Below are 15,342 nucleotides of genomic sequence, written 5' to 3'. Positions count from 1 at the left end.
ACCTATCGTAGTCAATCCCGTTCCGTCCTGCCCTCGCACCTGAATTTCGTGATCGCTCAAAAGCGCCCATAGGACCACACGACACTCTCTGCGGGCTAAGATAACAGACGCTGTACCACGTCGTTTCTGTTGCTGCTGGGTTAGGCTTCGCACAGCCTACTACGAGGCCCACTCCGAGCTGTTCTTAACTCCCTCGTAAATTATATAACAAGCGACCCGCGCTGGGTCAAAACCCCGTTATAAGTTTAGAAAAAAGGCGCATTCTTGATAAGATGAAAATAAAAAATGTGGGCACTTATAGCTCGATTAGAATGCGTGCTAGTGTAATTAAATATAAAAAAATGGTTGTATTGGAAACATTCCCTTTCAACTTGATAGTAAATAGATGATCACTTTATTTTTCAAAAAATTACTCCTTATACATTTTTCTCAAATTAAACGTGAATAGGTTTTGAATACTATTATCAAATTTGGTTAAAGTAGTCCAATTTTTATAACTCAAAAACTAATATTCTTTTTTTTCGTACAAGTGACTATTTCATGTTATTTTCACGGAAAATTGCTCGTTGACACAGTCGTTTATTTATAAATTGATTAGGCGACGTTTTGAAGCACAGATAGTTTAACTAGGACGGAAAGGTCGTGCGCGTACCGGTATCTGCATTGACGGGCTTGACTCACTCCTCGCTCGACTTTTTCTAGCTGCGCTCCAAGCGGTCATTTACTCTATATGTAAATAAATACATTTTTTAACAAACAATTTATTTTAAATAGAATATTGAGCAATCTCTTCTACTTTACAATATAATCATTTTTGGCTTTTGAATTATAAAAATTGAACTATTTTAGTTTTATTATACTTAGAGCGTTTACGGAAAAGCGAGATTGTTTAAAGTCTTCCATTGTATAGTTCTGACACCTTATTCAACATCAATTTCAAGACAGCCAGGTAAAGTATACTTATTCAAAAAATCAAAAATGAATGAGAACCGTCCAGATAGCACTGGATCGGAAAGTTCAATTGAATTATATCAACAACTTTCGTTAAGGTAGTTGTATTTTTATGTGTCAAAAACGAGAGAAAATGATTTTTACTAACATTTTGGTAGCTTGATCTTTTTGATGACAGATAAGATTTTAACTGATAACGGCCACTCGAGCGTTGGGATGCCACTTCAAAAATATCAATTAACCATATGCTAAAAATAACTTTTAGAATTAAAAATTATTCTTAGTTTAATTAAAACCAATTATTTCAGTATGGAAAAATAATAATTTTCGTTTTTGAATTATGAAAACCGCCTACTTTAACTAGGAGTTTATCAGAGTCCGCCTATCAGTACAATAAGAACTCAAAATCAAGTCGAGAAGTTTTCTCTCGTTGCAGCTACGTGGTGCGTCCTTCCTAATTTCGCTTATTTTAGTTTTTGCCAAAAGCTTTCTCTTTTACTTCCCTCGCTACATAAACGTCTTTCAAGATCCTGCGGTCAAAGAGGAACTATAAGCCCTTGTAAATTGATCTGATATTCTATAAACGTCTCTCTCCGTTAGTAGTAGTTTCTCTCTCTTTTCACTCTCTCGCTTCACTTTTCTTTGTTGCAAGTGTTACTAAGATCGTGATTTCGACTTCGTTATAAAAGAGCTTGAAAAGACAAAAAATTGATTTTTATAAAATTATTCATACTCGTATCGACTCTTTATAAATGTATTTTCGTCATATCAATTTTCATTCTATCAATATTTGTTTTTTTTCTTGACATTATTTTCTCGTTGCAATGTGCCCATTTACAATCAACAAACATAAACCATGAAACGATATACATTTATCATGTAGAATAAGACAATAATTTAAATTAAATCAACACTCATACAATCATAACTTAGATAAAATACGATAAGTGATAGTATGTCACACTAAGGTGTATAAATTTTGTACTTATAATATCCTCATCTAGGAAATATGGCGTGTGACTTAAGTTTATTTAAAATGAAATTAAAATAAAAAAGCAAAATTGTGATAGTGTAATAAATAAACTACTAAATCGATATAAAATGAAATGAGTAAAAACGATAAAATTGAAATTTTTTTAGTTACATTTGAATTTCCACGTATTTTGTTGATAATACATAATCCTATAACTACAAAAACAAAGTAACAACATTACCTCATAGTTGCTATATTTTTTTGGCCCTTATGTGGGAAAAAAAGCATCCTCTGTTAGTACGTAGACAAATCAGTATTCGTTTTCCTCTTCCCTTTCCTTTGGTTAGATATTCCTCTGTATTTCTTTCTTCTTGCACGAATTAAGGTTGAATACGTGCAGCCAAAGCAATGAAAATAAGGCCTATTTTCAGAGTATCATACAATATCAATTCGGTAAAAATAAACTGTTTAGACCTAAATCTGATTGTTTTGAGGCAAAATAGAAATTTTTTGACTACCTGCTTATTGTCTAACGAGGTTAGAATTTTCGCATATCAAGTGATTATGATTTTCAGAAGTTGTTTTACAATCGTGAGAACTATGCAAAAGGTAAGGTACATAGGTTTACAATGTTTGCGTTTTAGGATATTTGTTTATTTTTAATAATTCAAATTTGATCCATACTCATACGAACACACCTTAGGCAATACGACAAGTGACATCAATATGTTACATATGTATGAAAATTATAATCTTTATGCTTCTACGCCATAATATTTCTGTGAATTTTAAAATATTCGAATATTTTTAAATCAAATGATACTATGAATAAAGATTCTAAAAAAGTTTAATAAATTTAATTTTTGTTGTAACCAACAATTATTCAAAAAATATATTCAACTAATCATTAAGCACTTTAATAAGTATAAATAACTATACAGAAAAAATATATTTCACGCGTTTTACTTCTTTCGCTTGGTTTTGCGTCGTCGATTGTCTCCTTTCATTAAATTCGAACTCATTGTACAGCTTGATCGGCCATTGTTATGGTTATAAAAGTTATGTAGAAAATCTTCTAAATCTGCTTGATATCTATGGAGATAAAAGTTATTTTTAATATATTGTTAAAACGATTATTTATTATGATTTATTTTAATTTATTCAATGTTTTCAAAATTACAGTGTTATCCTGCTATACTTTTGTTTATGTTTAACGATAATGTAAAATAAGTTATTTTAGAATAGATATGGAAATTAAGATCTTTTAATATATTGTATGGTAATATATAAAAGTAATATTATTATAAACTATAGAAGTTTAATACAAATAACAATTTAGATGTAAATAAATACCTTGTATTTGAGTTAGTTGACTTTTTTTTAATATTATTAGAATTAATGCTGTCGAAAATTGGTCGCTGACCTAAAACTATTCTGTATTGAATGGCATGTATATTAGCTTTAAGGTATTTCAAACTATGAGCTTGACAGGCTGCCCAATCAGTCACATCATATACAGCACCTTCCATACATGCGTAGTAATACCAAAGAAAGCCCATAAAACAAGATTCTGCCCAAATATCACCCTGAAATGACACATAATGAATCTTAGTTTGAAGTTTCATAATTAGCGTATTTTACTAGAGAAGTATGCTGTTTACTTTTGTAGAGGAATTGTTGGTTGGTTTCATATGCAATATATATGGTTTCAAATGAATACATAGATATCCTTAATTTTTGAATAAAATCTTCAAAATTAAGTGATAGTATGAATAAAGTACGTATGATATTCAACAAACTTTGAATGTATTGATTAAAGCACAAAAGTGTGAGTGAAAATGAAAAAGAATCATTGATGAAACTGATGAAGACGTTAAGATTGGCAGTAGTTTATGCCACGATCGATGGAAGAGCTCCATTCAAACAACGTGAGTGTAACAGTAAGCTTAAATCAAGGATCCGCGTGATTATATCATGAAAACCAGATGAATTGAAAATGAATTGTCTAATATTTGGATTAAAATCATCTCCATACAAAACATTATCCGAAAAACACGGACGCTAAATAATTTGAGCTTGTGCAAAAGCTATATGCAATTTTGTAAAAAACTCATACATTGATGATTATTTTGCTAATGAACACAATATCAGTCAGGTGCAACAATTACTATCGGCTTGAAAATGACTGTCACTTGATTTTTGAAGTACAGATAGTTAAAAAACGCATAAAATAAAAATAGAATTACATAGCGTCGAAGCTTGAAATCTTACGATTGATTTACCAGCAGTTTATATAGTTTAATTAGTAGTGAGGGCAATTGAAAGAAAAATACTCGGATTTTCAAGCTATTTCAGACACAGGCAATAATTACATAGCTGATATTTTATTAAAAAAGCTTGAAATACTGAGAAAAAATTTAGTTTTATACTTCAAAATTTTTTAAACCAACTGTAGTAAAATTAAAAAATCAATTAGCTGTAACGGGGGAGGTTATCTGAAAAATGGGAAATTTACTTAAGAACAAACTCCCACGATGCAGAGCAGACCGCCGCTCCGTTAAACACGTATGGTAGTACGTGTATTCGCCTTAACGTCAGATGATTTATCTTAGTTGTCTTCTATCAAACCGAGTTGAACTCACCTTAAGTCACGTGTCTTGTGACACTCGATGAGTTTTAAGTGTGAGCGACTTTACTCCTAATCTTCTTAATCCCCTAGATGTAATAAGATTAAAACCTAAGCCTTTTTCAATTACTTAAGCTACTAGGAAAATTAAATGACGAAAACGGCGAATAAATATAACAAACTTTAATTAATAAAAATCACTACAGTCTTTGTAGGGCCGAAAGACTAACGCACGCGAATAGGATTTTACAATTAACTATGTTCGGGGAAAAAGAGAGAGAGAAGATTCGAATTCTACCGCGAACTAACGCTCGACGCGAATACCAAAAAATATAGCTAATACGATTAGACAAAATACCGAATTTATTTTGTATCGCATATACGAGGGTGGTCCGATAAGTACTTAGCCTCACCGCCCGATGGCGCCACTCTCGCAAAAGAAATATTCTATCACGTAGTACAACCTTCTCGATGGTTAATTTCAAGATTTTAGCCGGATCGGAGTTGTAGTTTATTTTTGAGAGCATGTGAAAGCAAGTGTGTCCGTTGATTTTTGAAAAATGGAAAAAGAGCAGTATCGGTCGGTGATTCGATTCTTGATTTTGGAAGGGAAATCACGCAGCGAAATCAAAAAGCGCTTGGATGCTGTGTACGACGACTCTTCTCCTTTGATGGCGACCGTCAAAAATTGGTTTAACGAGTTTCAACGTGGTCGCACGTCGATTTTTGAAGAGCCACGTCCAGGTGCTCCGAAAACGGCTACCACGGAGGATAACGTGACAAAAATTCACGATCTCGTATTGGCAAGATCGACGATTGAAGGTGCGCGAGATAGCTAAGATCGTAGGCATTTCAAAAGATCGCGTAGGTCATGTCCTGCATGAAATTTTGGGCATGAGAAAGCTGTCGGCATGATGGGTACCGCGTTTGCTCACTCCGGACAACAAGCGCAACCGTGAGACAACTTCAGAGCAATGTCTGACGTTGTTTAAGCGCAATCCGAAGGAGTTTCTGCGTCGTTTCGCGACAGTCGACAAAACATAGATCCACTGTTATACACCAGAGACCAAGGAACAGTCGAAACAGTGGACTTTACCCGGCGAAAGTGCTCCGAAGAAGGCGAAGACTGCCCCATCGGCCGGAAAAGTCATGGCCACCGTTTTCTGGAATTTACAAGGTGTGATCTACATCGACTAACTGGAGAGGGGCAAAACGGTCAGAGGGCTGTACTATGCCGAATTATTGGGCCGATTCGACGTCGAATTGCAGAAAAAACGGCCCCATTTGGCGAAGAAAAAAGTGCTCTTCCACCATGACAACGCACCGGCTCACACCTCCGCAGTCGCCATGGCCAAATTGGTCGAATTAGGCTACGAACTGCTGCCCCATTCACCGTATTCTCCAGATTTAGCCCCATGCGACTTCTTTTTGTTTCTAAACTTGAAAAAGTCACTCGCCGGGCAGAAATTTAAGTCGAATGAGGAGGTAATCGCTGCCACGGAAGCCTACTTTTCAGACCTCGAGGAAACGTATTTTTCAGACGGGTTAAAGAAGTTGGAGCATCGCTGGGCCAAGTGTATCGAACTAAAAGGAGACTATGTTGAAAAATAAAAGGCCACTTTTTCAAAATTTTCGTTTTTTTTTTAGGCTAAGTACTTATCGGACCACCCTCGTAATGACGGAAGGTGCACCTACCATGCGGTGCAATTACAGTGATCAGTCGTAATAGTTGATGCAAAATTTCAACTGCCGCTGCCCCTCGATTAATCAGCTGCGCTATCTCGATCCTCAATTTAACTTTGATGCTGCTTCTATATTTCTGCTATCAACTGTCACGGAAATGCCGATGCACATACACACGTAATTGTCCCAACAAAACTTAATTTTGGTGAAACAAAGTGCAAAACACAAATTGGCGGTAAACTCGCGTGAACAGCTGAGGCATAACTGCTTATTTTGAAAGATCGCGCGCCCCCTCTTTCTCTTAATTGTTCGAACTAACGCGCGAGAAGCAAAATCGCGAACGGATCGATTAATTAAATCGACTACCATTGCATAGCTTATTTATAACCGGTAATTTCCAAATAAAATTGTCCGAGGGACAATAATCAAAAGCGCAAAGTAGAAAATCAGCAAAAGAAAACCAAATCAGAGGCAAAATATAGAAAAATGAAAAATATAAAAAATCAGTAAATTCAAGTGAAACCGTAAACATTTCATTATCTTTTAAATGTTGTTATTAATTTTATTATTTTGAATATTGAATTTAAAATTTTTAAAGTTACTAATGTTTACGTTCTGATTAGTCCGTGATTCAAATTACATATGTAATATTTTTATTATTTATTCATATTTTTTATACTTTTAATAACTGTAGATCTCATAATTCTTATTTTAATTCATACGTACATAAACATTCCTGGTGTTTATACGTTTTCGCTAGTTTTTACGATTTTTCTGTAAACATTTTTTCTAGTAATTTACACGAAAATCAATATTCAACACTTCAAATTATTATAATTATGCGTTACGCGAGTCAGTTTCGTAGACTATTTTTAAATTTAATAAAGCAATTGTTGATAATTTAAGATAGTCAAATAGGCTTCAAATATCTCAAAAACAATGATCATCTTTGTAACATATACATAATCGAACTCAATAATATAAACACAGAAAGGAGAGCCCAACGAACTGACGAAGTCCGCAGACTCTCAATAGGCTTAGGGATAAATGTAAATAAGAAACATACGCGAAAACAGTATATAGAAGAGCGCACGAGCTTGGTGGGATACTCTTGCTCTGGCCTTCCTAGCGAACTGACGTGACTACCTCTGCTAACGCGCGACCTGACCACATCGTTAAACGAGGAACATCACATTATACATCCCGAAATACCTTATCCTATCAGGCAAGAGGAGAGGCAGATAGAGTATTGTGCTCCGATGTATCCTCTGACCAGTGATACGTACGAGCGCAATAATAAAAAACAACCAAATTCCTTTATTTCGGCCTTTTGAAAGTTCCCGACGTAAACGACAAGGCTGTTCGTTTGCTAGACGGAAATTCACTTGGCTTTCCCACTCCGTCAACTTAGATTCGCGAGCGCTTCGGGTCGCAGAAAAACCCGACTTGTATGTAATAAGTCACAAAATGGCGCCCGAACAGGGACCCGAAGCATAGGTTAATCGCGAATATAGTATTATAGTGTATTAGAATTATAAGAATCATGGTAAATGTTATTTTTTCGGACACACTGTGTAAAATATTACCGCTCATAAGGTCAGTTTTGCGATAAAACGCACTTAAAATTGTTTAAAACGTTTTCTTTCATTTAAAAGGGTACAATATAATTTAGTGAAAACAAACGAGAATCAAAATAAGAACCCAAACTCTAGCGCGGTATAATAACCAATTTGCGTATTAACGCGACGTGTTGATATATCAGTTACGGAGACTATACGAAAACAAAAAGAAAGGCATATACATGACTAGGCAAACAACAGCCTAGTTTATCAAGCAAAGCGTATCACGTCTAAATCGTCGTGCAAACATAGATGAAAACTCGAGAATAAATAGTTTAATTTATAGGGTAAAGGAACAAAGTAGTAAAATTCGAGAGTTAGAATTAGAATTAACAATAGCGCAAAATCAGACAAATGATTGCAACCAGGAAATAGACAACTGGAAGCGCGATAATGCGAAATTACAAAAAGACATAGTATATTTGTTTAAGCGTGTCGAACAAAAATTCGAAGATATCGAAGAACAAATAGAGTATTCATTATTTAAATTCGGTGCGAGGCGTGTGTCATTTCCGAATTAAGCAAAACTAAGTAGTCTTGAGGCAGAAAATTCAGTGTTTGCTTTGAGCTTGCCTTAATCCGCGAAGTTGATCATATTATAAAGTCGCTTATTCAAATAGCAAAGTATCATGGCTGACCGACGAAAATCGCTTCGTTTATCAAAAGAGCTGCGTTCTATGTCTTTTGATGATGACGCGGAGGGATATAATATCAAGCAAGCCGAAACAATTGACGCAATCGCACACGAATTGACGGAATTATATCAAGCACAAAATGGACTGGAAAACAAAGTCGATAGAATTTTAAATCTGCTTACGGATGATCCCGAAAAAAAGGAAACGTTAACGCAAAAATTAGACTCGGATATTCGGAAAGATGAAATAGACGCGTTATCGGATACCATGAAATCATGGAATACTAAATTTAAAGCATTAGTGGACGACTTTGAAAAATTTAAGACGAATAAATTTGAAAAGCTTAAACAAAACGTTCATAATTTTGTCAATTCTGATGAAACCGATCAATTGATTCATCAAGTCAAATCGAATTTGCAAACGCGTATTGATGAATCATATAACGAATTAGAAGAAAAGCTACATGAATTGACAAACATGATGCAAAATTCAAATAGTATTTTCAATACTAGCACAAACATGGATGTGGTATCAAAAATAAATATACCTATCCCATTATTTAAAGGTTCAGAGATAGAAAGGCCAGTAAAATTTTTAAATGATTTAGACAAATATATATCCGTTAAGAATGTTCAGGAACATGAGTGTATCGCATTTATCAGCCAAACACTAGATGGGGAGGCCAAAGATTGGTGGTACATTATCATGGACGATATTGTCGATTCTAACCATTTTAAAAAGGAATTTAAAGAACGTTTTTGGAACACAAATATCCAGCAGCAAACGCGCAGGAAATTCGAATTCGGCCAATACTTTCTGGGAGGAAAATTAAGTAGAATTAGTTACGCGACAACAATTCTAGGATATGCAAAAGAGCTGGAATTATTCTTATCTGAGGAAGAATTAACAGATAAATTATGCGAACATTTTGAAAAGGGAATCCGTCATGCTTTTTCGAGCCAGAGAGTAAAAAATAAAAGCACTCTATTTCAAATATTATTAGACTACGATAATGACGATAAAAAATTGTTAGATAGAAAACAAAAAAAAGAAATGTTTGAAAAAAATAGAACTGAACAAAACGCAGTAAAACAAGATAAAACAAATAGTAAGGATATAGATCAAAATAAAAGACCGTGGCAAAAATCGGTAAACACGGTGAAAATAAATAAAAGTAAAAATCTGAAAAAGTTGACAGAGCAATTAACACCTCCGGCCAGCAAAAACATAGCGAAACAAGCTCATGATGCAATTGATATTTTAAGCATCGATATTGAACCGGCATCAAAGGCAAATGACTCTGAATCGGAAAACTAAGTATAGTTGTATCCCGGGACTCGGATAGAATGCAAAATAAATGGATGCGGGATACAACTAAACGCTTATTTCCAAACAAAATAGAAATATTAACGGCCGCGTTGATAGAATCGCGGACAGACTTATGCCAAGACATTGACCCGGAGATGAGCTATTGTCAACAAACGCAATGCCCGGAGATTAATATACGTCTAAATAACAGCGCGAATGTTAATGCATTGATTGACACAGGCAGCGACATAACTGCCATATCTGAAAAATTTTATTATGAAAATTTGGAACATTTTAAAAACTGCGCAACTTTGCCATTGTGCGGGAAATTTATAAAATCAGCGACGGGCAACAAATCAGTTAGATTAAAGTTGCAGGTTATGATGTCAATACAATTAGGCAAAATAAATACAAATTTAATATTTATAATAGTTCCGAAATTAATAAAAAAATGTATTATCGGAATAGACGCACAAGAAAAATTAAATATGATTATTAATACCCAACAAAAAATGTTAACAATATCAGTAAATAATCAATTCGAAAAATTATCATATAAATGATTGTATAGAGATGAAAAATTATTCTTCTTTGAACATAATATAATTTAATAATGGCGAAAATGACCATAAATTATTATATTCAGATAGCAGTATAGGCGAAAATGACCAAAATACATTGCAATCAAAATCTTTATTCGATTGCACAAATTATATAGATAACGAATTTAAAATCTCAAATGAAGAAATTAAATTCAAACTTGAATCACATAATAAGCTAAGCTTTGATCAAGTCGAAAAGTTGAAAAATCTGATATTGAAGTATAGAAATGTGTTTGCAAAAAAACCGGGTTTAATTAATACATATATTCATGAATTACGTCTAAAAGACGATAAACCATTTTTCACAAAACCTTATGCAGTTCCCATACATTATAGAAATAAAGTTAAAATTGAAATAAATAAAATGTTAAAATTAGGTATTATTCGACCGTCGAGAAGCAATTATATAAGCCCGATGATCGTCGTACCGAAGAAGAACGGTGATGTTCGTTTATGTTTAGACGCGCGTAAACTAAATGATAAACTTGAGGATGATTATGAGTGTCCATCTTCAATTGACGATGTATTATTAAGATGCACAAAAAAACCTTTTATGTCAAGTTTAGATTTAACAAGTAGTTATTGGCAAATCGGGTTATCAGAAGAAAGCAAAAAATATACAGCTTTCATGATTTTAAATCGCGTATTCGAATTTAATGTTTCTGCGTTTGGCATTAAAACAAGTTCAGCAGCATTAATTAGAGCATTTAATGAGATCACCTCCGATTTACAAGAATTTTTATTGACATTTGTAGATGATGTGCATATTAGATCGAATTCATTTGAGGAACATTTATATCATTTAGAGTTATTATTTAAAAAAGCAGAAAAACATAACATTACATTTAATTTCGATAAATCGAAATTTTGTCACAAAACAATTGAATTTTTAGGATATATTTTAACCCCGAACGGTATAATCCCGGATCCGGATAAAATAACATCGATTAAAAAAATTCAAAGAACCAACAAAAGTCAAAGAATTACAATCATTTTTAGGATTTATGAATTTTTATACGCGATTCGTAAATAATTTTGCAGAACTAACAATTCCATTATTAAATCTTTTGAGAAAAGGAGTTAAATTCAAATGGTCGCAGGAACATAGAATAGCATTCCAAAAGATTATTACAGCATTTAATAAAGATATCGTGTTGACATATATTGATCAAAACAAACCATTTATTTTGACTACAGATGCGAGCGATTACGCGATCGCAGCAGTATTGTCTCAATTAAATGACAAGAACGAAGAGCAAATTGTTTGTTTTGTTAGTCGCACATTGAAGGAAAAAAATTATTTCACAACAGAAAAAGAATTGATCGCAGTAGTATGGTCATTGCACAAATTGCAATCATACTTACGGGGGGCGAAGAAAATTATTGTTCGCACCGATCATGAAGATATCACATTTTTAAATTGCAGTAGATTCAATAACGCGAGAATGACGCGTTGGAGTTTATCAATTCAAGATTATAATATTTCTCTTGAGCATATAAAAGGTAAACAAAACTCGAGCGCGGATTATCTTAGCAGGCAGATACATCCGAAAGCGGATGAAAACAATGAAACCGATATCATAATAAACACGGTAGCTAAGATAGAATTAAGCAAAGATACAGTAAAACTTTTAAAGGAAATAATAAATCATCAGAATAGGGATATTTATTGTAGTAAAATTAAGGATAGAATCGAAAACAACGAAGAAACAATCGTTAAGTGTTACAAATTGAAAAATGATATTTTATATAAAGTAGTTAACTCGAGAAATAAGATAGTAATTCCAGAAGTTATATTTGAAAATTTTATTACGGATGTACATACGGCATACGGGCATATCGGCTCATTTAAAACGTACAAAATAATTCAAGAAACGTTTTTCATACCAAAATTGCACAAACGAATTAAACAATTGTTAAGATCATGTATAGTTTGCCAACGGACAAAATACTTAACAATTCGATATGATAACTTAATGCAACCGATATTATGTAATAATCCAAACGAAATCTTATCTATAGACTTTTACAGTCCACTACCAACATCGACGGGCGGAGTAAAATATATCTTATCAACAATTGATGTTTTTTCAAAATATGTAGTACTGTACAAAATTAAAAAAGCAAATACAATTGCAGTAATCAATAAAATTTTCAAAGATTATATTGTGAAATTCGGTAAACCATTAGCGATTATGTCGGATCATGGTACGCAATTCACATCAAAAAAATGGAGAGAGACATTAGCTAATTCAGGAATTAAATCAATTTTCTCATCAATACGTCATCGTCAGTCAAATATTGTAGAAAGAATTCACAGAGAGATTAGTAGATTTTTACGATATTACGCGAAGGACGCGCATAAAAGTTGGGCGAGATACATAGATATAATCAGTCAAATTATAAATGAAACATATCATGACACGACTGGATATACACCAATAGAATTACATTTTAATAAAAAACCGACTAGAGTATGGGAAAAATACATTAAAATAGAGAATGTCGATCAAATACCATATGAAAGAAAATTGTTCCTAGCAAAAACAAAAATGCATAATATGTTAACTAAACGAGCAAATCGAAAAAATAGCAATAAAATACATAAAGTATACAACATAAGTGAAAAAGTAATGTTAAAAATGGAAAATGTATCAAGCGCGCAAGATAATCAAGTACACAAATTCTTTGAAGTTTATGCGGGTCCATTCGAAATAAAGAAAATCATCTCAGAAGATACATATATTTTGGCTGACGAGGAAGGACGAGAAAAAGGACAATTTCACGCGAAAAACCTCAAACCTTATTGCGCCGAAAAAAAGTGAACAATTGTACAAAATTATAAAAATGAAATGTAAACTTAATATAGTAGATAGCACCAGGCTCGTAGGTATAATTACATTATTATAGGGCTGACATGAAAGAAATAGTATACAAGGATTAAAAGAAAACACAGCTAATTGTGGCAAATTAACAGTTCGAATTTATTTTAAGAGCTATTGCGTTGATTTACATGTCGTATCCATAATGCCAAATTACTTGGATCGTCAAGATCGTCACGGTTCGAAGCTACGCCTACGCTTGCTCGGAAGTATGGGTGATATCGGCCCGACGGTTGGGATGGTACCGCTGCAAAGTTTTTGCGAGGCAAGCGACATTTGTATGCCCAATTCTTTTGGAGAGGTGTTTGTGTGCCCCTCGATACTACGCTGGTCTGGGTATAAGTACCCTGCTCGTAAAAACCTAGCTCGTCTGGTTGGAAGGGGATATCGAAGGCCACCTTCAGAATCCCACCGGCATACAAACAACTCCGACTGATTTCTGGTGCTGCTTCCACGACAGCGGCTACACCAGGCGAAACCTGTGTACCAACATCTCGAGTTGAGATGAACGGTATGGTTTGTGTGCCTTGCTCAATTTTTGGCATCTCGATAGCTAAATGACCAACAACCAACTGAACCGATCAGAGAGCATTTCTATTTATATTAGGCAGCGACGGCGTAGATAGAACAGACGCTCGATCGAGGAGAAATTTGGAGCTTACATTCAAAATTATTTATTTTAATATTAATCGATCCTATAATCCTTGTGGGCTACTTCATAAATGAAAAGCAAGAAATACACGATAGAGTAGCTTGTACATATTAGTTAATTCACGAAAAAGTTATTAATAGTTAGAAATATTATTTGAGTTCGCTTACTTCCACTTTCTCTTTACGCAAAGAAAATCCCCATATTCATTTGCGATTTTCTTTAAGGGGGGGGGGGGGGCAGTTGTAACATATACATAATCGAACTCAATAATATAAACACAGAAAGGAGAGCCCAACGAACTGACGAAGTCCGCAGACTCTCAATAGGCTTAGGGATAAATGTAAATAAGAAACATACGCGAAAACAGTATATAGAAGAGCGCACGAGCTTGGTGGGATACTCTTGCTCTGGCCTTCCTAGCGAACTGACGTTACTACCTTTGCTAACGCGCGACCTGACCACATCGTTAAACGAGGAACATCACATTATACATCCCGAAATACCTTATCCTATCAGGCCAGAGGAGAGGCAGATAGAGTATTGTGCTCCGATGTATCCTCTGACCAGTGATACGTACGAGCGCAATAATAAAAAACAACCAAATTTCTTTATTCCGGCCTTTTGAAAGTTCCCGACGTAAACGACAAGGCTGTTCGTTTGCTAGACGGAAATTCACTCGGCTTTCCCACTCCGTCAACTTAGATTCGCGAGCGCTTCGGGTCGCAGAAAAACCCGACTTGTATGTAATAAGTCACATCTTAATCATGGAAGTTTTACTTAATATTTTTGTATGGTATGTTACAAAAATATCTAGTAAAACAAAAATTGACATGAATATTGTTCTTTGAGCATTCTCCAGAAAAAATAATAAGGAAAACCGTTAATTTTATTATTGATATTTTATTAGGACTAGTCTAGGTTTTGCGTGGATCATTTGATTTTATTGTATTTCAATATTGTTTTTTTTTTTCATTTGTTATCGAGTACAATATTTATATTAATTTAAAAATTTTAAAAATTTTTCCAGTTAAAAAGACGATTCAATTTAAATTGTATCAAATAAATATTCCAAACTTTATTCTTTAAAGATTCTACAAATATGTATTATAATTCTTGTACTATAATTCTTGTACACTCCTCGCAAAAATTAAGGGAACAAAAAAATTTGTCAAATTTTTGGCTGATTTTCAACAGGCGGTATTTCAGTGAGAAATGGTCGTACAAGGAATAAAAAAATAAAGCTGTTTGAAGCTTGAAGACTCGTTTTTAGTTTTTTTGGTTAAAAATTTTTTGGAGCTCCGTATTTCATGCAATCCTTATACAAAGCGCAAAAAAAATGTTATCCAAATTTTTTACATTTTGTTTCTTACTCTACGGGCATGGAAAAATTTGTTCGAGCTACGCCAATACA

The 15,342-nt window shown here is 33.8% G+C and overlaps 1 protein-coding gene across 1 annotated transcript in view; it reads right to left on the bottom strand.

Moving 5' to 3' along the window:
* Positions 1–2,563: 2,563 nt before the first annotated feature.
* Positions 2,564–15,342, bottom strand: part of LOC131669569 (uncharacterized) — a 57,744-nt gene continuing 44,965 nt past the window's right edge. Inside the window, 2 exon segments of the mRNA XM_058944532.1 lie at positions 2,564–3,016; positions 3,278–3,510. Coding sequence (XP_058800515.1) covers positions 2,887–3,016; positions 3,278–3,510 — 363 coding nt within the window. The 3' untranslated portion in view covers positions 2,564–2,886.

Source organism: Phymastichus coffea, unplaced genomic scaffold (genome assembly GCF_024137745.1).
Source record: "Phymastichus coffea isolate CEN01 unplaced genomic scaffold, Cenicafe_Pcof_1.1 PCOF00008, whole genome shotgun sequence".
NCBI classification, from domain to species: Eukaryota; Metazoa; Arthropoda; class Insecta; order Hymenoptera; family Eulophidae; genus Phymastichus; species Phymastichus coffea.
Note: the sequence above shows the minus strand (reverse complement) of the source record. Positions and strands in the feature narration are given on the sequence as shown.